The 22643-nt window shown below is 39.0% G+C and overlaps 3 protein-coding genes across 4 annotated transcripts in view; 2 read left to right on the top strand and 1 right to left on the bottom strand.

The window, feature by feature from the left end:
• Nucleotides 1-213: 213 nt before the first annotated feature.
• LOC149102255 (uncharacterized) lies at nt 214-9427 on the top strand. Of its 2 annotated transcripts, none has more exons than XM_089275439.1 (2): nt 214-308; nt 7445-9427. In XM_089275439.1, exons 1-2 carry the CDS (start codon nt 214-216, stop codon nt 8892-8894), a joined length of 1545 nt encoding a protein of 514 aa, XP_089131565.1. In that variant the 3' UTR covers nt 8895-9427. The 2 variants fall into 2 exon arrangements, with proteins under 2 accessions (XP_089131565.1, XP_089131564.1); XM_089275438.1 differs by lacking the exon at nt 214-308 and adding an exon at nt 371-1675.
• Nucleotides 9428-12954: 3527 nt separating this feature from the next.
• LOC149102254 (uncharacterized) lies at nt 12955-16468 on the top strand. The gene is made up of 2 exons (XM_089275594.1): nt 12955-13173; nt 13978-16468. Exons 1-2 carry the CDS (start codon nt 13064-13066, stop codon nt 15416-15418), a joined length of 1551 nt encoding a protein of 516 aa, XP_089131720.1. The 5' UTR covers nt 12955-13063; the 3' UTR covers nt 15419-16468.
• The window catches only part of LOC110053067 (E3 ubiquitin-protein ligase rnf213-alpha-like), a 63752-nt gene continuing 57049 nt past the window's right edge, over nt 15941-22643 (bottom strand). The window contains exons 73-80 of the mRNA XM_089275593.1: nt 22111-22191; nt 21469-21655; nt 20625-20832; nt 18889-18963; nt 18229-18429; nt 17830-17919; nt 17111-17280; nt 15941-16706 (exon numbers count right to left, since the gene is read on the bottom strand). Coding sequence (XP_089131719.1) covers nt 16562-16706; nt 17111-17280; nt 17830-17919; nt 18229-18429; nt 18889-18963; nt 20625-20832; nt 21469-21655; nt 22111-22191 — 1157 coding nt within the window. The 3' untranslated portion in view covers nt 15941-16561. The remainder of the gene's footprint in view (nt 16707-17110; nt 17281-17829; nt 17920-18228; nt 18430-18888; nt 18964-20624; nt 20833-21468; nt 21656-22110; nt 22192-22643) is intronic.

The following is a 22643-nucleotide window of genomic DNA, read 5'->3' as shown; positions in this document are numbered from 1 at the left end:
GTCACCACCAGTCAGCGAGTATTGAAGATGATATCAGTAAAAGTAATGTAGAAAGTGCCTGAACAGTGGAAGTCTTTAATAATTGAACGCAGACTTGATTTGCTTATGATTAACTGTTATTCCATTGGATACTTGTAGCCGATATAGTTTTCTGTGATACGAAAACGTGTTAACATAATTAAAGTTTTGTCAACTTGATTGATCTGTAACCAAATGGGAATGGTGTGGGTTTTGTTTCTCGTCTTTGGAGCGATCTGTACTTACTCTGAAGCCACACGAATGGAAGCAATGATACCAAGATCATCAAGGTAAGTTTTATGTTTACTGCAAAAGGCCGAACGTGGTGGGGATTATCTTTGCTTCCTCTTCTGGACAGGCTAAATGTCACTCAAATGGTTCAGCTGCTCTAATCCGCTTTAAGTCTTTTCCGGGCTGGTATCAACAACTCACATTTACAATTCTGAAGTTTTCTCATGTGTTCTCTCTTCTAATTTGTAGATCTTGCACTCCCTATTTTATAGCGACCGGTTTTGGGTTATCGGTTAACTGTCAAACTAACACGATCTTGGCATTAAGTCTTAGTTAAGGACTAGTGCGCGTAGGAAAATACGCAAGCGAAGCACTTGATTTCCATAATTTTCTTCGATCAAATAACCTTGTAAAAATCTTTTTCATTTCAAAATCCCAAAGTCGTTACAAACGAAGCTGACCAAAATCAAATAAGAAAAGCGATATTAGAATCACAAAGATCATTAGTTTCACTGAATAAAATCAAATTGAAGTAATTAAAACATACAGGACAACTCAAAATAAAGATTAGAATGCAATTTCTCCGAACAACAACGATACTTTTCTGATAAGAAGGGGCGTGCTTACTAGTAACGCTTCCTTTCCTTCTTTTTAATTTTTGAGCGATTAAACGTTTCTTAAAACGAAAGTTGTACTATGAGCGTGTTGGCAACAGTTCCTGTGTGAAAAACCGATCGTCCATTAGCGGTCGTCTTTTTTTTTTATTAATCTGTAATATTTAAGGCGCGTGCACCAGCGTGTAGGCTGTTCTACGCTCTCGGTCAGTGGGGACGATCGAAAAAACGGGCGGGCTACGAGCGAGGTCTGGGAGATTAGAGAAAAGGAGAGGGCGGGAGGGCCTGTAAGCATCGTAGAAAAAAACCTCATTCCGTTAAACCAACTCCTTGCATTCCCTGTTTAAATTCACAGCATAGCGAATTTGGAAAAATGCGCCTCGACGTTAAACTTAAATTTGTAAAATTTCAGTTCATCACAGACTAATGGTAGTTTTGACATATCTTTTGTTTCAAAATGTAAACTCGTGCCCTACAGTAATAGTTGTTAAGAGTGTCACTAATAACCATTGTTACCACCAGTCAGCGAGTATTGAAGATGACATCAGTGAAAGTAATGTAGAAAGTGCCTGGACAATGCCAGTCGTTAACAATTTAACGCACAATTGATTTGCTTGCTTAAGTGTTATTCCACTGAATACCTGTAGCGAATATAGTTTTCTGTGATACGGAAACGTGTGAACATAATTTAAGTCAACTTGATTGATCTGTAACCAAATGGGGATGGTGTGTGTTTTGTTTCTCGTCTTGGGAGCGATGTATACTTACTCTGAAGCCACACGAATGGAAGCAATGATACCAAGATCAACTAGGTAAGTTTTATGTTCACTGTAAAAGGCTAACGTGATGGGGATTCACTTTGTTCCCTCTTCTGCAAAGGCTAAATGCCACTCAACTGGTTCAACTGCTCTAATCCACTTTAAGTGGTCCATTAAACTTCGGGACCGAAAATAATTTCCTTCATTTTTTTGTCAGTGAAAAGGGTTTGGTGCATATATATAAGAAAGCAATTTATTATTTTCCAGTTCCTTATTTTTGCTTTGCTACGAGCCAAAATTGAATTTTGGCCGCGCTAAGGTTGCCGACCGTGATCGGAAAGGTAAAATTCACCGATTTTGTGAAGCGTGTTACGTCCCCTAAAATGCAGCTCACGGAATTTCGTTTTCATGCAAATTCTAAGGTACCTTCATTTCTTTGACTGACAAAATATGGAAACTTTTCGGAACATTCTACCTTACCAGCGAGGCTGGAAGACACCCCACTCTGAGGTCTTTGATCACCTACTAAAATTTCGCCAGATTTGAGGGAGAAAATCTCAAAAGTTGGGTCTAAGGCTGAAAATCACATCACAGTAAATTTCTTACGTTAATAAACCGTTCTATTAGTTCAAACCGGTGGGTGTCTCCTTGGATTGCACGCGAGAAAAGATTAAATTCTGCCACAGTCAGTGTATTTACGGAGCTGTCGCTCATGTCAAAGCTCATTTACATAACCCATGGACTTGGTGAAAATACTTCTTCTGCCGTTCAGGTTCGTTTGTTGACCTTCTGAGTAGAGGCAAATAGTTTCCTTTAATACTTGTATACACTGCAGATGTAGTTTTGAGGTGAAGGTTGCGTTGAAGTTGGTCAATTCTCAAGACTTACGAGACTCCAAAAGTGAATAATGGCGGTGTCACAAATCAACCGTAGCCGTCGTCCTGATAAGGTCCGCAGAACTAACACTAGGAGAAAACGAAAGTCGTAAGTTTCTATTTACCGTTTAATGGCAACTGAATCCTGTACTACAACTAACCTTTACTACCGGGAACTTGAGGGCTATGTGCCCGAATTTGAACTTGAGAACAACAATGAACACTTGCCGGTTGATCGCTGGGAAGTGCATTCGTCAAATGAATCTGAATGAACACGACAGGCTTGAATGGAACTATGTTTTGCGATGAATGGGCTTTACTTCTGTTTCATGCTTGATGCTTGTATTTTAGTATCAGCGCATATAATGACCTTCGGGATCCGCCATACAACGAAAGCTGCACCAGCCTTCGTCACAATGTCACACAAGTTGTAACGTGACCATATTACCAGCTATGGAGGTGGCCGGTGGCAAATCCCCTGCCCTGCGCGCGCCAATCAATAGATTTGGGCAGGTTTTCCAGTTGAAAAACCCACTCATTGATTTAATTTTTTGGAATATGTAGAGTTAGCTAAGCCTAAAAGCGGAGCTCCTGGGTCGGGTTGTTCAAAGCTCGATAAAGCTAACCAGGATAATCGAGAATTTTGATTGGAGTTTTCTAACTTTGCGATGAGGTTTTCTGTATATTGTTTGGCCTTCTGTTTTGAGATTGAATAATCTCAAACTACATAAAACAAAAGCAGTGAAAAACTTTTATATACATGAAAAAATAATACTTTTGTTAACTTTTAAGCCTTGGTTAGCTTAAGCCGGCTTCCGAACAACTATGTACAACAAGTTAACCTGACATGAGTCCGCGATCCAACCTTAAGCTAGCACTTGGACGGCGGTCAAATTTAAAAAAATACGTGACCTCGATGAGCTCTATACTTGAGCCCACGATATTGTCCCGTGGTACTGGTCAGCGGATACCTTGTTTTGACAGGTGTCTATTGACAATAACATGGATGTCCAATATCAAAGAAGTACGCTGTAAAACAGGGCTGCATGTCGCTGTCAACCTATTAGCTGGAGTGTGGCCGCCATCTTGCGCGTCTCCGCCGCTGCCGTTGTCGTTGTCGTTGTCGTCGTCATGCCTACGCACCCAAGAGTAATACCGCTAGCCATGATAACCATGAGAAAATCAATGCATGGGTTTCCTTTACTTTCCTATATGGGTATGGTGCTCCGCTTGACGGCCCTTCGGACCGCCGGAGCTCCACTACTAGTGTATCTACTTATTCTACTTTTCAACAGAAAATATAAGGAGTTGCCAGGAGCATATTGCTAATACATGAGGGCAAAGGAAGTGGATATGGACCTGAAATTTACTTTTTTCTTTCCCGTTATCAGCCGTTCGTTTTTGGAAAATGGAAAATACAATGGTCTACCCATGAATAAAATGTAGAAAATCAAAGATGGGACCAAGAAACCTTCCAACAAACGTCCATATCAATGCGCGTGTAGATGCTGAGAGTACGATTTCTCGCTTATAGGACTAGTACCCTACTCTTTTTTCTGACGGCACCAAAATTATTGGCCACGAAACTAGTTTATTTTTGAATTCTCCGGCTCAAGGGAGGGTGTAGGCCTTGAACATTATTGTCCTAAAATGCGATATGCATGATATTAAAGGTGTTATATATCGCATTCGGGGCGCATAGAAATCCAAAACCTCACAGTCATTCTTATCCTCAAGGTGTCTGGAAAAATAATAATAGCCGAAAGAAAAATACATTTTTGATAACACTTTTACATATATCATGTATCGCGATCATTAACATAGCTGAATTGAAAGTAGTGCTAATACTTAACAACTATTCGCCAAAGGCGAAGTGAACATTGGTGAATATTCACCGAGACGAAATCGAGGTGAATATTGACCAATGTTCACTTAGCCTGAGGCGAATAATTTTTTTAGTGTAATTTTCAGAGGTGAATATCAAGGACTACAAAATAACGGACTAAAACATGAAAACACAGCCGCAATTGTTCGTGTGCATACACGTATGCAGCCGTAATCACGTTTAATAACAAGCTCACATGTACATCGATTGTTAATCAATTTACTCATCGAGTTCGGCAGTAAAACAAACAAGCAAAACACCACAAAAAAATAAATTCATCCGATACATTTTTATCGTTGCTGAGTTCATTTACAGTTGTCATCGCCTAAAAAGGATCTGACCTGCTGGCGATCGACGCAGCCACTGTGTTTACGATTCTTAAGAGCCTTGAATACGAGTTCTTGAAAAGATTTTGGTCTAAGGGCGACAGCAGCCATTCTGAAAATTCTCCATCCTTTCAAATATCCTGGACTTGGAGTGATGTCTTTCGAATAAATGAAAACTTCATTCAGCAACTGTTCACCATGTTTACTTGCCGAGATGGCAAAGATGGCCAGCTTAGTAACCAAGCTCCAGCGGGGTGAATTTAGCGTCATATGATAAGCTTCTCGACCAGTCAGAATGTCCAATTCTTATATTCACCTCTAGAAATTATACTAAAGATTTATATTTATAAAAAACACTAAACAGGACTGTTTGCCCTACCAGCAATCTGAAACAAAAGATGCAATTGAATCATTTCGGCTGTAGTTCAGCAAACACCACTGACCGTACATTTGTTTTTTAAAACAGAAAAGGCTTGGTGGCAGTAACACTGTGACTTGTCGAAGCTGCACTGAGATTGACGAGCCAACTTTAGGGGACGTAGCACGCTTCACAAAATCGATGAATTTTACCTTTCTGATCAAGGTCGGCAACCTCAGCTCGACAAAAATTCAATTTTGGCTCGGAGCAAAGCAAATAGAAGAAATTCGAAAATAATAAATTGCTTTTTTATATATATGTACCAAGCCCTTTTCACTGACAAAAACTGAAGGAAAATTACTTTTGGCCCCAAAGTCGAGTGGACCGCCTTTAACGGGACTGCCAATGAAGTCTTCTTTGGGCTGGTATCAACAACTCACATTTCCAATTTTGAAGTTCTCTCATGTGTTCTCTCTTCTAATTTGTAGATTTTGCACTCCCTATTTTATAGCTACCATATAGTTTTGGGTTATATATCGGTTAACTGTCAAACTAACACGATCTTGGCATTAAGTCTTAGTTAAGGACTAGTGCGCGTAGGAATACGCGAGCGAAGCACCTCATTTCCATAATTTTCTTCGATCAAATAACCTTGTAAAAATCTTCTTCATTTCAAAACTCTACGTCATTACTAACGTAGCTGGCCAAAATGAAATAAGAAAAGCAATATTAAAACTATTAGACCATCCATTTCACTGAATAAACTCAAATTTAAGTAATTAAAATATATAGGAAAACTCAAAATAAAGATTACATTGCAATGTCTTCAAACAACAACTCTACGATACTTCTCAGAGAATAAAGGATGTGTTTACTGCTTACGCCTCCTTCCATATCTAGATATTAAGTGTTACAAGTTTCCTAGGACGAAGATTGAACTAAGAACGTGTTAGCAACAATTCCTTCGTGAAAGGAGTTCTTAACTAGTGATAGCCATTTTTAACTCGTGATAGCGTAGCTAGGGGAAGATATAGCAGTTGGATGAGGGAAAAAAGGCACTCGTTCGGTCAGCCGGTCATTCAGGATCAGCTAGTCGTTGGGTCGTAAGCCTTTTTTGTGGTAATTTCGCCCGATCTTTGTGAATAAAACGGCTGCGAAAGTGGTGAACTGATCTTTCGTGTTTTGGAGTCGAACAAGTGCTCCCAAATTAAATTACCGATGAATCGGTAGCTTCAAGGAATATTTTAGTGCAATGAATGAATGATTAAAGATGCTTGTTTATAACTCAAGTCCTAAGGACAGAAACCGTGGCAGCGATATCAAAATAGCCTTGGACTCGCTCTTTTAAAGGCGAAGAGACGTAAAATAATATAAAATTGTACCCACGATACTTATATTCAAATTGTGATGTTTGAAGTTAAAGGTAATAGCATGTAGCAACTCGCTAGTAGATTCTTTTGTACTTCCCAAAGTTGGGATTTTTATGGTTTAACACTACGTAGTGCTGAGTATTTTTAGATAATGTAATAAGCGCTTTGAGTTTTTCAAAAAAAAACTTTTCATGGTGAGTTTCGACACAAACTGTCCTTTTTTAATACCACCCACCTACTCATGCTGCCCAATGCACAACAGCATAGCATACAGCAGCGACAATGTAATGCAAACATTTTTGTACGTTTTTTTACAATTGAAACTGAGTCCAGCTACATTTTGTTCTCCTGCGCTAATTAGAAATCATAACGCTGAGAGAAAATATTTTGATAAACACCGTAAATGTGCTAATGGATGTGACCATGACCTTTTCTGTTGCGTCCCGCCACACCACGCACTTTGTTGTTAGACAAGACCATGTTTGGTTCAGCAACCGAAGCTGAGGGAAGTAATCTCTTCATGGACAAGAGTAAATTTCGCCTTCCAAGAATGGCACTAAAAATCAAAGTCAAGTAGTTAACAGGCAAGTGTGGTTGGCACAACGTTCTTGCAGAGAGATGTACACACAAGCACGCGAGTAGGCAGTGACCTGTCAAAATTCGTCAGACCAAAGTCTGAATCTTTCTCAGTTTAATAGCTACTTTGATCTCTTCACGAACTTCCAGACAGGATTCAACTTGGGCCTAAACTACGCGAACAGCGCAAGCATAGCGCAAGTCACATGTGCAGACAGTAACGCATTGATCATCAGTGTCCATTGTTTGGACAAAATCGTGGTACTTGTCGGTTCTCCTTATGTCCTACACTGTAGGTATAAGCCAGGCCATATAAAGCCCTTTGAACAAAATGTTAAAGCAGTAACATGATGTTTAAAAATAATTGTAGGTACGCTTACATTGTACATTATATTGTACTGTCTATTTACTATTGTTTTTAACTTTTTTAAAGGGGTTCTTATTCTACAGTTCCTCAAATGAAAAAGCTCAATCAAGAACCTTTTGCTTTTTGGCAAGACCGAGACCTTTACCGAAATATCAACGACTTAAGTGTTAGCGAGGAAGACATTGCTAAAGCTATTCACAAGAATGACAAAGACTCCTGCAGAGTTACGACACTGATGAACAAAGTGATGAGGGCCGAGCCAATCAAAATGATTGTGATTGGTGGATCTAACTCGGCGGGAGGAGGAATTGCAGATCATAAGCGTTTGTTTCATCAACTCTTCTCTCAATGGTGGAGCCAGGTAATCCGCTCACAGTTGACGGTGGAAAATCTGGCACTAGGAGGTACAGGGAGTGACTTCTTTACGTTTTGCTTGCAAAATTTTTTATCGAAGAATGATGAGCCAGATATTGTGCTAATCGAGTTGTCAGTCAACGATTATGGATTCTCGCACGGCAAAACTGCTCAACCGATGGAGCTGTTGACTAGAAGAGTACTGTCGTTTCCGTCGTTTCCATTAGTTTTGTACGTAAGCTTGGTTGATCCGGTCAAAAAAAACCAATCCTTGAGCAGCATTAAAAATCCACACTGCAATAGCTTGGAAGACCTGGGACAACGTGAGCTTGCATCATATTATGGCGTTACATTGTTCAGCTGGCGCGATATATTATGTCCATTAACTGGAGCGAATCGCGTTCGAAAGCCTTACATACGACCGGGAATGGTCAATAGAGATCATTTGCATATTGATGTAAAAGGGCATGCCCAAGTGGCTCTGATGATGATCCGGTACTTCCAAAAAGCCCTACAGAGAACAGGACAACCGTATTGTTCAAACTCTCCGATGAAGCCGCCTTTGTTTGTTGACAATTCGATACTGGTGACAAAGCCACTTTGCTGGGCTGCAACAAACCCAGGCTGGAGAAAGTTTACTGTACATCAGTCGTTTGAAGTGAAGACCCAAAGGAAACGTGGTTTCAGCCAAATTCCATTAAATAGTACTGAAGCAAAAATGGGGGGCGGTTTTGATCGGTCAGATGCGTTTGGGGGCTGGGTGTCTTCTAAACCAGGTAGTTTTATAGAATACTCGTTTCAGGTTCCATCAAAGAAATGGTCAGTGGGGATCGTGCTACGCCGAATGAAGCACAACAAGGGACAGGTACATATATGGCTTGACAAAAACAAAAGAGATGCTGTGGTAATAACTGGAAAAGCGTTCAGTACCTTTCGTGCTGAAACTCGTGTTTATTTCGTGGCCTCAGACGTTTCTCGTGGACATCATAACATTAGCTTGGAAACAATAGGCCAGAAAACCATTCCTCTGTTAGTAAGTGGCATCGTTTTAGGCCCTGCAGGTATCAAAGAATTCCAGGGATATCGGCCTACTGGAACATTAGAAAAAGTTTGGAGTCCCGAGGACTATCAAAAATTGAAACTAAAGCAAACAAAACGATAAGTTTAAGTTGAATCAGCATGTAATTAAGATGTCATCCAGAATGCACGCAGTGGTCTCAATTACATTCATTATAGTGCATGCAACAAATTACTCAATTCTGATTGGTCGATAGCAATACCATAAGTTTGAAATTTCACTCTAGGACAAAAACTCCGATACTTAGAGAGGAAGCCCCATCGCTCTTAGCTGGTTTTCATGCGGTTCCTCTGCGCTGGTCGAATTGGAATTTGGAGATTTTGGCGGAGGGAGGAAAACCGGAGAACCCGGAGAACCCGGAGAACCCGGAGAAAATCCCTCGGAGTAAGGCGGGAACCAACGACAAACTCAATCCACGTATGGCACCGGACCGGTATCGAACCCGGGCCACATTGTAGGAAGCGAGTACTACCACCACTGCGCCATCCCTGCTCCCCAAATGACAATTTATTACGTTTGTTGCATTGGCCTTATATTTTCTTTAGTTTTAAAAACGGTGATGTCATGTATTGCTATGGAAATACGTTAATAAACTATTGTTGGATTTCTTGAGATAACGAGTTGTCTCGAAGTTTAAACGCGCTCACGTATTGGAACGCAAAAGAGATGCATGAAATCGCTTTAGAGATACCCACGCATACTGGAAAAATTCTCTTTTGTTGAATTAATTTTGATGAATTTACCTTCACCTGGCTATTTATCAACTTGAAATTAATCGCGGTTGTTTGTGAAGCTAACAGTTCGAGCATCAGCCCTTCGTCACAAACTATTCTCAGAGTTCTGTCTTGCACTTATAAGTCCAATAAGAGAAAAGATTCCTATTCGGCTGAGCTAAGCAAAAGAGAACAGAAAACTCGACACCATTAGTGTCTAAAGTTTTTAAATCTTTAAAGCAACGTTTTTCTGAAAAGCTCGTGAATGAATAGCTACATGAAAACAACTAATCAAAATGATATGCAGCCACTGAACAGTGTCAGTTGCATGCATACGTGAATGCAAACTAACTGTTCGTCATCACCATAGTTGTAAAGCCCAAGGGACGGTATTGATTATTGCTAGCAGCCAGATGTTGTTTTCTTCTTCAGTTAGCAAGTACGAAAAGAAGGCATGTATCCAACCCAACGGACTGTAATATTGCCGATTTTGGTCTTAGCATTGGGAGCTTTTTACGTTTTTATCGCTGGCTCTTCAAAGGAACAAGTGAAAACGATTGGGTAAGCCACTACTCTTTGTATTTCTAAATAACTGTTTAAGAACAAATACAGCGAAGATTAACTTTATACGCGGTGAAGACAACCATATCTCCTTACAAGCATTACAAATTTCTGAACATGTACGTGCAGGTTCTTCTGTCAAACCGTCAAGCAAAGACTGCCGGTGCCGTTGTTCACAACGTTAGTATCAGTGTTTCCGGCAGGCCGCGTGGTATCGGCTGTTATTGGCGTTTCGTCAGCCTCGCTTCGCTCCATTTATTACTGAAAAATCATAATCCGGAAAATGAAATTCTAACTTTGTAAACCACTCATAACTTTATATTTACCTGAAAAGAGGACAAAATACCGACAAAACTACCAACCTAATGAAACAGACACAGAGAAAATTTGACAAACAATGCTCTATAGCGTTGCTCCATTATAATCGTTAAGTTCCATATCAGCAGCAGAAATCCCGAAAACAATAGACCATTTTACAGTTGTCTGCTCAGTGACGTGGCCTTTACATGGCAGCGAGGCTGGAGTTGACCTTGTTTTGATACAGACCTCACTGCTTTTGTTATGTAAAACAAGTTGTTTTGATGATAACTAGGTTCATTTACATGACAAAAGCAGTGAGGTCTGTATCAAAACAAGGTTAACTCCAGCCTCGCTTCCATCCAAAGGCCAGGTCATTGAGCAGACAACTGTATAATGGTCTATTGGCAACAGATTGTATTTATAATGAAAAAAAAAGAACAAAAAAACCGACAACGGAGCGATCTTAGTTAATCGACATCAGCTGAATTTCTGAGCTTTTTGATGACGACCTAAAGAATATAAAGATCCATATGTTACTGGCGCGGGACGAAGTAAACGAAGTCAATGATGGTGACAAACGTTTTCAAAAATTTTACCGCTTTAATTTTTCGCCGCGTTTACTTCGATTCGTTTCGCCAAAGTGATTTCAGTCTGAAAGTCGTTAAACATTGAATACCTATTTATTAGCCTGCAAAGGGAGACAGATATCCGCCTGCATTGAGTTATGAAACAAAATTAGAAATCTCTTCGCTGCCTATTTTATTACCGTTTTAAGAATTGATGACTTATGCAGTGACGTCACGTTAAATTGTTCAGAACTGAAATTTCGCAAGAATTATCTCAAATCAAAAGTTAACATAATAATAATAATAATAATAATAATAATAATAATAATAATAACGAATATTTATACAGGATAGCCCTTCGGTGCAAGAATACTGTTATCAAAGGGGTCCTGTCTAAATAAGATAATATAAGGATAAAAACTAAAATAAGTTAAGAATGACTTCGTAAATTATTAACTACACTATACATAACAAGGCCATAATTAACATGACCGAGAGATTGAATTTCGTTAGGTTCGTACGGGTATATCTCAAGGAAATGTAGCTCCCGTATTATTAATTAATTCACAAAAGAGAGGGCTATATCGACAAACTGGAGAATGCCTGTCGAAACACCTCAAGATCCTAATACGAAAGGGTTTTCATGAAATTACTCCTCAGGGCAGGTGTGCAAAGATGACCCGAACTGACACAGGCAGAAGTGATCATTTGGTGTAGTACAGAGCAGTTTTCAATCGTGTTCAAAAACCAAAACCAAAGTAATCACCTGTATGATTATTAATGCAGTGACAAAGGATATACAGGCAATCCAATTAACCAATAAAAATTAGAACCACATACATTTAGCTGACACACTGGGTGGAAAAAAGTGTATGAGCGAGTCGCGATTGCTTTTATTCCTGATTGGTTGCGAAAGTGGCGCGAGATTTTTAAACCAATCACAGAGGGTAGAAATGCAAAGCCAAAGCAAATGGAAATTACTTTCGACACTCAAGTGAAAAGCGCTCTAAAAACTTAAGCTACCCCGGGTCGAAGGTTGCTTTAAATCTCAGCCCCATACAACACTAATTACCGAGAGTGAGGTCTTTAGACCTTGCCGAATCGGCCGAGCGATAGCGAGGTCAAGTTTGAGATTTTCCCGTAAAGACCGAACGTTCGAAGTTAATAAGTTGTTTATTATATGACTTTTTGCTTTGTTTCTGCAGGCCAGTCATCGGCTTGTGGGCATTACGGGAGAATATTGCCCTACAATTAGCCAATCAGAGCGCGCGTTATATCGGCTACAAGAACAAGCTATTTAATAAATACATGGTACAGATCTAGACTAGTGCATTTACGTTTCAATAACATAAATACGCCTCTTGGGGGTAGCTGTGAGCTAGTAATGCTCATGACAGTTGCTCTTAAAACAAGCAACTTTCCTTTTGATTTCCGTTCTTAGCTTTACGTTCTCTCGTATTTCTTCTAGCTGTTTTCAGCACTACTGCATTTCTACGTTGAAATTTAGCAAATAAGGTTCTAGATTCGTTGTTTTCATATCGCACCGATTAGCGGTCGTTTTTTTCTTTTAAAAATCTGTAATATTTTAAGGCGCGTGTACCACCGTGAAAATCTATAGGCTGTTCTAGGCGCTCGGTCAGTGGGGACGATCGAAAAAGGGGGCGGGGAACAAGCGAGGTCTGGTAGAGAAAAGGAGAGAGCGAGTTTCCGCTAAAACAGCTCCTCGTATTCCCTGTGTAAATTAACCGCTATAGCGAATTTGGAAAAATGCGTTTCGGCGTTTAATTTGAATCAGTCTAAATTTTCAATGCATAACGGACTAATCGTAGTTTTGATTGGCCTACTGTTTGAAAATTTAGACTCGCACTGAACAGTACTACTTGTTAAGAGTGTAACTAACCATAGTTACCACCAGTCAGCGAGTATTGTTGATGCCATCAGTGACATCAGTGGAAGTATTGTTCAAACTACCTGAACATTGTATGTAGTTAATAATTTAACGCAGAACTGATTTGCTTATGATTAAGTGTTATCCCATTGAATAGTTGTGGTAAATAATAGCTTACTGTGATTGGGAAACGTCTTTAAAATAATTGAAGTTTTGTCAAACTAAATGATCCGTAACCAAATGGGAATGGTGTGGATATTATTTCTCGCTTTGGGAGCGGTTTATCCGTATTCTGAAGCCACACCAGAGGAAGCGGAAAAGCCAAAATCGACTGGGTAAGTTTTATTTTATCTTCGATAATGTAATGTGAGCAGTTTGAGGTAACATCTTTTTAATGGCCAGATTTCGACACGAACTGTCTTCCAAGAATTGTTTTTTTTTTTTATATTACCTACTCATGCTGTCCAGTGTATAATAGCATAACATAGCGATGACAACGTAGTGCAAACATTTTCACCCCTTTTCTTTAGAATTGAAACTAAACCCAGCGACATTTTATCCCCCTGTGCTAAATGCAAACCATAATTTTGGATGAAAATCATTTAATGAACGCGGTAAATGAGCTAATGGATGTGACCTTGACCTTTTCTGTTGCATCCACTACACCGCTCTGTGTTTTTAGACAAAACAATTTTTGATTCGGCAACCGAAACTGAGGAAAGTAACCCTTTCATCGGCAAGAATAAATAGAGCGCCAAGATTCAACGGCATGTACTAGCAAGCGTGTGGGCAGTTACATGTCAATATTTGTTCTGTTGGACCAAAGTCTGAGTTGTTCTTAGTTTATACTGGCTACTTTCATTTTGTCATAAAGTCCTACGCAGAATACAGCTTGCGCCTAAAGAACGCGTACGCAAGTCACATAAGTAGACGGAGTAACGCGTTGGTTATCGGTGTCCTTTGTTTGGACAAAATCCTGCTAGAGCGCTTACAGACTCCATTATGGCACGCAAAGGAAAAAAGTGTAGCTGAATGCAACGGTCGTATAATGCTGTTTAAAAAGAACTCTATACTTATACCCCTAAATTGCGCCTTTTATTTTACCGCCAATATACTCTTGCTTTAACCTTTTTTAAAAGGGGCTTTTATCCTGCATTTCCCCAAACGGAGTGGCTCAATCAAGAACCTTTTGAATTTTGGCAAGACCGAGACCTTTACCGAAATATCAACGATCTGAATGTAAGAGAGGAAGACATTGTTCAAGCAACTTACTTGAATGACAAAGAGTCCTGCAGAGTCACTACACTGATGAACAAAGTGATGAGAGCTGAGCCAATCAAAATGATTGTAATTGGTGGATCTAACTCGGCGGGAGGAGGAATTGCAGATCATAAGCGCTTGTTTCATCAACTCTTCTCTCAATGGTGGAGCCAGGTTACCCGCTCACACCTGACGGTGGAAAATCTCTCACTTGGAGGTACAGGGAGTGACTTCTTTACGTTTTGCTTGCAAAATTTTATATCGAAGAATGATGAACCAGATATTGTGCTAATCGAGTTGTCAGTCAACGATTATGGATTCTCGCACGACAAAACTGCTCAACCGATGGAACTGTTGACTAGAAGAGCACTGTCGCTTTCATCGTCTCCTCTAGTTTTATACGTAAGTTTGGTTGATCTGGTCAAAAAAAACCAATCCTTGAGCAGCATTAAAAATCCGCGTTGCCATAACCTGGAAGACTTGGGACAGCGTGAACTTGCGTCATATTATGGCATTACATTGCTCAGCTGGCGCGATATACTATGTCCAAGAACTGAAGAGAATCGCGTTCGAAAGCCTTACATACGACCGGGAATGGTCAATAGAGATCATTTGCATATTGATGTGAAAGGGCATGCCCAAGTGGCCCTGATGATAATCCGGTACTTCCAGAGTGCCCTACAGAGAACAGGACAACCGTATTGTTCAAACTATGCGTTGAAGCGGCCTTTGTTTGCTGACAGTTCGATATTGGTGACAAAGCCACTTTGCTGGGCTGTGACAAACCCAGGCTGGGGAAAGTTAACTGTGCATCAATCTTTCAAAGTTAAGGTTCAGCGAAAACTTGGCTTTAGCGAGATTCCATTAGATAGTACTAAAGCAAAAATGGCAGTCGGTTCTGACCTACGGACAGATGCGTTTGGGGGCTGGGTGTCTTCTAAACCAGGTAGTTTTATAGAATACTCGTTTCAGGTTCCATCAAAGAAATGGTCAGTGGGGATCGTGCTGCGCCGAATGAGGCAAAACGCAGGAGAAGTACAAATGTGGCTTGACAAAAACAAAAAAGATGCTGTGGCAATAACTGGAGAAGCGTTCGGTAGCGTTCATTTTCAAACGCGTATTTATTTCGTGACCTCAGATGTTTCTCCTGGTCATCATACCATTAGCTTGGAAACAAAAGGCCAGAAGACCATTTCTCTCTTAATAAACGGCATCATTTTAGGCCCTGCAGGTATCAAAGGATTCCAAGGATATAAGCCCACTGGAACTTTAGAAAAAGTTTGGAGTTCCGAGGACTATAAAAAGTTCAAATTAAGTTAAATCAGTATGAAATACGTCAAGAACGCACACAGTTGTCCTAGTTACCGTGATTCCTTTTTATGCATGAATTAAGATTACCGGCTCAATTCTAATTGGTCGATGTACGATTAATTAATCTTAAATTTTGCTCTATAGGAGAACTTATTACGTTTGTTATATTAGTCTTTTTATGTTTCGTAAACTTGACCGGTTCTCTTTTGATATTGTACGAGGTTTTTTTTTTCTTGAGACATCGAATTGTCTTGAAGTGTTAACCGTGCTTACGTATTGGAACGCAAATGTTACGTATAAAATCCCTTTAGAGATACCTACGCAAACTAGGCTTGCGGCCTGCACAAATTCATTTTCAAATGTTGGACCTTGCGTTCCCAGAAAGTATTTCAAGCAAGAATGTAACAAAGACTCTAAACATATTTACTTTATGGGGCGTTCATTTGACAATAACAACAGGTACAAAGACCACAATATCAAAGAGGAATAAATAACTTGTCAAGTTTTTAAGAGTCAGTAACACTGAGTCACTTTTTATGATATGTTGGAAGAAGCTACTTTCATTCGAAAAGTAATAAAACGTTACACACTGCATATCATTATTTTCTCTTTCTACAACTTGATGGGACTGGTCCATATATGTTTAATTCTTTAAATTTCGTGGTTAAATGTTAGACACAACTTGACCAAGTTTTAGTTCTCGTTGCTATTCATAACTTGACCATGTGTTACTCCAAGTTATACATGTATATCACGGTTTAGAGAGAAAGAAGTTATTGTCCATTACAAAGCTATTGATATTAATATTTACCCTATCACGATAAAATCAAAACACAAAAACAAAACGAAAAGGTAGAACTTCGTTCTTTCCTTTCCTCTCGACTCACGTGACAGCTGCTTTGAGTATATGGTTTTCATGGGCACTTTGTCATTTAAAAGTCTCATATCCATTTAAGAAAAAAAGCTGAAATGTACCTGCTACTATTTCTACTTAACTCTTCGCACGTCGAGCTTCCATTTATAGTTAGACTAGAGGCTTTGAAAGGTTCCTAAACGAAATTATAATGAAAAACCTAAATCATTATGTTACCAGTAATTCAATTTATATTTTAATTAAACATAATTCGTGACGTTCTGAGACTGCAGTGATCTTTAAGACATCATAGACCTCCTTCGTCCTTGGTCTCTTTCACGAGCTTCCAGTGCAAGCTGCCAAGCATAGATCACGTGTTTTACGCAGACATCTTCAGGAATTCTCTCCTCATACTGCAGCTTGCCATCCAAGTACTCGCCAAGTCTGCAGTAAGAATATACAGTACATTTGGATATTGCTCTTTCAAATGTTACACAACATTATTCGATGTCAAATAATGCAAACTCGCGATTTTTGAGTAACTCATATCAGCGTGTAGCATAGTCCGTATATTTGGGGATATATTGATTCATGCTTTCGATGTCAAAAACATCAATCTAACTTTTAGATAAAAGACTCTAAGTCATCCTGCGACCCGCAAGAAGACATTTACTGGCTAATGATGTAAAAACTACATTTTACGTTTGGAAGAAGAGAAAAAATGGTTGCCAAGCCATGCATGAGCTTTCATTTCAGCAACATGTGGCTTACATTTTTCTCACTTTCTTTAGTTAAACCCTCAAATCTGCATTGATCTGCGACTTCAGGAAGTTAAAAATACACTTTACCCCATGTCTCCAGTTTGTTCGTCTTCTTGAGGTAGCCATAAACTGATGACTTCAACAACTTTACTTAAAAACAACTCGATGTTAATTTTTTTCAGAGCTGCACTGAAATGTGTCATTACGGCACGCGGCATTTCTGTTTTAAAAATGTCAGGGACTTCTTCAAAGGGGTCCTGAGAATAGAAAAAATGATCAGTTAAAATGAGCACGGTTCAAAATCTCATATTTTATGGTAGCAATATATATTCATCCACAAAAATACATTATAACTTGCCAAAATCTTACGGAATATGCTTCGCAAAAATGAAACAACTTTTATCGACCGTTGTAGAAAATATACTGGCTGTTGTTGGCTGCTCACTCTTTAATGGTTGAACTGACTGGCAAGGCGGCGAAAGTTTGAGAAAAAAATTCATGTAAACGAGGGTTGTTGTGAATTTTCAGGAAATTGACCGTAATCATCGTTAAAGTTGTAGAGTTGACACTCTTTAATACGGATCGGACATCAAAGGGGCGGAGTCTATATTCGTGTTATGGCGGTGTCTGTATGTAATATTGAGGTAGAGATCATATGAAGTTTGGACCAAGAGAACTGTTCGTATTATAATGGTGTCTGCTATAAGAAGGTAGAGATTATGTGAATTCTTGTTCTCTAGGACCAAGTGAGCTGTTCTCATTTTAGAGGTGTCTGAATTATAGAGGTTCGAATAATTATTTCCTACCTGTCTATTTTTTAGCAACAAATCTGCACGCACAATAGCAAGTGTGGACCACAGATCCAGGATGTTATTTAAGCTGCAAGATTGCTGGACCTGAAAAAATAATCGAATATAAAACAAGAATAACCACAACAGAGAAAAAGATGAAGTAAAGCCGGAGAATATCATATGCAGCATACTGGCAGTACTGTTCACAAGGGGTTTATGTTACATTTTAAATTAATTGGTCTGTGCAGGTTGTTGATAACAAAGTTTATACATGAGACGACTTGATTTTCTGAGCATTGATATTTTTATAGAAATTATCGATATATCGATACCTTCTACATTCACACTATATGCTAATGAGCTAGGTAACAAGTAAAAACCGAGTCAGCAAGGATTCACCCGTTCGTTACCTACCTTCTTGCCTTTTAAACTCGACTTTCCTTCACTTAGTAAAAGGACAGTTTTGAGGTAATCGCTGATTTTCATCTCTGGATTACCACCAGCTGTAGACAGAAAACCAATAGCCATTTCCAGCATTGTGAGTAAATCAGAGACGTCCCTGAGATCCTTCAAATCGGACAAAATCTGGGTCCGAATGTGCCCTTGAATGGGTTCCTTGAAGAAGGAGAAAGAAAATGCCACATTTGGGTTAGATTTTTGAAATGCAGAGAATGTACATGTAACTGTATACTGAATGGCCCAAACAAGCACTTGAAGTTTAGTTCACCGAAAGTCACATAACAATAACAATGTATGTGGGCTTTTCATTTTGGGCTCTTGCACGACCCGTCCATGTTAAAAAATCAGCCGAGTTGAGGCATCCAAAACAAAGAAACTCAAGCTTGACTGGTTCGGAATTTCTTGCTCCAGCAGATTGCTGCATTTTTTGGCCTCCAAGCACACCTGGTTTTGAACCATGGGACCAGGTTGTGCACAGGTTCAGTTAAAAATCACTACAGGAAACATACATACGTATATTTCATTTCAAGAATGAAAGGTTAAGATGGGGAAAGGTTATGGATGTTACGAAAAGAACTGCTTCAGAATCTGTTGCCAGGTACAAATTGTGCTCACCTGTGGAATCCTGGTTCTCAGCTGGTCAAAGGAGAAATCATCACGAGCATCCTCACGAAACATAAAATCATCCAGCTAAAAAAAACGTAAAAGGAATTCTTCTCAGCAGAAATCAGTCACTGTTAGAGTTACTGTTCGAAAATCGCATTCTTTGCAAAGACAAATGAACTTCATGCAGCAAAAGAATGAAGAAGATAAGCCACCTCGGACTGTTTGGATAGTAAACTCAAGTGCCAGGTATTCTAGTGCTTGAATATACAAAATCCGTGTATTAAACTTGTTTCACTGAGATATACATGTACAAGGAAGCGAACGGTCCAGCGTTTGCTACTACCCGAAGTGACATGACAAACAAAAGGGCAGTTATGCAACATTATGGTTGCCCTGACAAGTCCATAAACAATAGCAACAAAAAGAAGTAACTAATGAGGCAAATCAAAGAAAGTTATATATATATATATTTGTATTTAACCGCCAGCATTTAAATTAACCGGTCATTCGTTGATGTTGCCTGATGAGTGTGGTCACTTGTTGACCATACGAAACAGGTCTGTAGCAATAAAACGATGAATCACTCCTGAAGTCCTGAACTACATTTAATGAATATACTATGCTCCTCTAAGAGTTGAGCGCTTTTTGAAATCCGTTCACCACAAGGAAATAGAATATATATATATATATATATATATATATATATATATATATATATATATATATATATATATATATATATATATATATATATATATATATATATATATATATATATATATATATATGTTTTTTGCCGGCTGGGAGGTCCGTATAGTGAAAAGCTGCGACCGAGGTCTTGAAAATACTGGCCGAAGCCGCAGGTCTAAGGCAGCATTTTCAAGCCCGAGGTCACAGTTTTTCACTATACGGACCGACCCTCAGCCGGAAAATAACATGTTTATTTTTTTTGCTGCATGTAGTAAATTGGTTTCAATTCCAAACTAAATGGGTTTGTTTACACAACTTTCTCATTGAATCGGCTTAGGTGCCCTCTACTAACGATTTTTAAAAAATCTTCGCAACGAGCGAGTAACTCAGATAGTAGACAAAGAATGTTGTATTAAAGAACAGATTTATTTCAAACTACTTTATGTTAGTTGCATTTATTTCACCAGTTACGTTCTCCAAAATTCTTTTTTCCGGCGTGAAATTGCGTGCAAAGTTTGAAGTTTTACTACAAAAAACAATTTTTGTCAATCGTTGCTATTTAATAAAAACACTTGAAATCAGACTTTTCTACCGTAAATTGAATAGCAGAAAGCGATTAAATTCGTTAAGTGTATTCCACAGAAATTCTCTTAAATACAGAAACGATCAGAGACGTAAACTCGACTGAAATTAACTCATTTCAGTATTTGAAATTTTACGGCGAGAGAAACACAGGACCAAGCTACAACCAAACGACTCTCAATGAACTTCTACTTACAGTGACTTTCCTTACCATTTAAAAGTGAATAGAGATAAAATAGTGTTGATTAATTGTCGATAGAAGCGTAAAAACGGCAAAAAGATTGACGATGACCACTAATTTTTCGGAGCAAGATTTCGGAGCGGTCCGTAATCGGGGTCCGGATGGGAAAGTCGACCGATCAGATGCTAGGATTTAGGATTCCGGACCGCTATAGAAAAAAATAAGGTAATATATTTAAGCTCATCGTTTGGTTTCTGCTGATGTATCTATACCTAATTATAATAACACTTACCTTAAAATCCACCAGTGGTCTTCTCCTAATAAACCTGTCAATAATCTGCTTTTCAAGCGTTTCCCAGTTGTATTGCAATTGCGTTTCCTTTCCCACCTCTAATGAGTAGGAGCAGTTGGCCAGCATCACAGGCAGCAAGTCTTTTTCAGAGTCAAACGCTATCAGCTGCGACATCGACACTTCAGAGAGTGGAATCTTGTCGGCAGTCCTTTGATTTAGGTAAATATATCGATTCAAAATTTAATAATGTATCATCTGAGTGAAAAACAAATATACCTGTTGGGGAGAGAGGAAGTTTCGGGAAACAGAATCGATTACAGCTGGCTCAATCCAGCATTTTTCCTGGCCCACGAAAGGAGAAACCGCTGACACAAGTGTCACCCAATGAATGACAGATAGAAACATGGCCATCAAGGACGTTCTTTTCTGCCCATCCTTACGGCTGCCGACGTAACTCATCGGAATGCCACTCTATGTCATGCATCTAGTGCGGGCGCTTAGGAGGAAATATCAACAAGTAAAGGGCTAGTGCATGTTAAATTAACTCTGTCACTAGACAGGCAATAAACACTTTAACCTCAGCTACATATCTTCATTTTTGATTTATTTGCCCTGAAAGCAATGAAGCTTCAAGAAACAGTACAGTCTTTAATAAGCTTCGCCTATAACCTTCGCGTTTGTGACATGAGTTTTTCTCTCTCACTACAGGAATTGAAAAGGTTCAAAAATATGTGAATGTGGGAAGATGCTGGGTGTATAAGTCTTCAGTTAATGCACCCCTCGACCTACAACTTAATTAAGCCCTTCCTTAATAAAACAAACTTTAAGATTAAATTTGATTTACCGTGCACTCCCGTTGGGATTCACAGCATTGCAGTATGTTTGCACAAGTTCATTGTGAACATTGACCAAGAAGAACAGTAATCCTTTGCAACAAACACCAGCCTCAGCACTAGCTGGTAGTAACACTGACACGGTAGAGCTCGTTTCGATCGACCGTGAGCACTGTTCTTTAGTGGGTGCAAAACGCCCTACAAATTTCAAGGTAAACATTTTTCACGGTGAATACACTGGTGAAGAAAAACCGCTTATACCTAGTATTTTTCAATAATACGATTTACAGCGAATGTTAAAGCAGCGGCATGCTACGAAGATAACGTTGAAAATCGGTGTAAAACAATTAAGTTTGGTGCAAGCTAACACTATAGAGAGAGCAGTTGATTATAGCTAATACTCTAGCGAACAAAACCATTTCAGAAATGATGAGGAACATGTTGCATACTTAAGAACAATTAATAAAATTCAAAGAATGAAAAAAAGTAGGGACTGAAATGCAAGTACAATAATGCAATTAATTTTCTTTCCTCTACTGAGCATTTTTTTGTTGCTTGAAATTATTTCTTATTAATTCTAAGCAGTGTGATATTTCAGGGATTTTCACGTTATTGAAGTCAAACGAATGTCAACGAATTGGATAGGTTGTCACCTTGTGAACTCAAGTGCAAGCGAACTTGATCCCATGCAGCACTGAAACTTTGGAATAACTTTCTCACGTTCTCTTTCTGACCTGCGGAGTAAAAAATAAATGTAACTTCATGTCCGCCATAAAAACTGACCCATTGTCAATGAGAGTCTGCATGAAGGTGCTTGAATCTCAAATGTCAGTTGTCGTGGATTGCTCGGCTATCAATTAAGCTTGATAATTCAATTCTGATGGACGTTTTCGTGACATGGATTCTTGCTATCATAGGTTTTTGAGCAAAGGTTTTTCTCCTGTTGAAGATCCCAATTAAGTCCCAGAGTTTTACCAAAGTTTGAATAGTCATGAAGCTCAATCTATCAATTTTTGTTTTCTTAATTAAGCACCGGCGGATTTTTAGTCAAACTGTGGTAAGAGAATGGAGACCATACTCTTCATGTCAAATTATGATTAAAATGCATTAGCATCATGACCATGTATGACATGATGAAAAGGACCAGAAATAACTGTTGTAATTGTATGGAAATTTGGAGGATAAT

Source organism: Orbicella faveolata, unplaced genomic scaffold (genome assembly GCF_042242905.1).
Source record: "Orbicella faveolata isolate gen_17 unplaced genomic scaffold, um_ofav_v1 contig_36, whole genome shotgun sequence".
NCBI lineage: Eukaryota > Metazoa > Cnidaria > Anthozoa > Scleractinia > Merulinidae > Orbicella > Orbicella faveolata.
Note: the sequence above shows the minus strand (reverse complement) of the source record. Positions and strands in the feature narration are given on the sequence as shown.

What these genes read in the sequence shown, in the direction of transcription:
- LOC149102255 (XM_089275439.1), top strand. Translation starts at nt 214, where the DNA reads ATGGGAATGGTGTGGGTTTTGTTTCTCGTCTTTGGAGCGATCTGTACT. An exon ending in ATGATACCAAGATCATCAAG is followed by an intron (nt 309 to 7,444) that starts GTAAGTTTTATG and finishes ACTTTTTTAAAG; the next exon opens with GGGTTCTTATTCTACAGTTC.
- LOC149102254 (XM_089275594.1), top strand. Translation starts at nt 13,064, where the DNA reads ATGATCCGTAACCAAATGGGAATGGTGTGGATATTATTTCTCGCTTTG. An exon ending in GAAAAGCCAAAATCGACTGG is followed by an intron (nt 13,174 to 13,977) that starts GTAAGTTTTATT and finishes CTTTTTTAAAAG; the next exon opens with GGGCTTTTATCCTGCATTTC.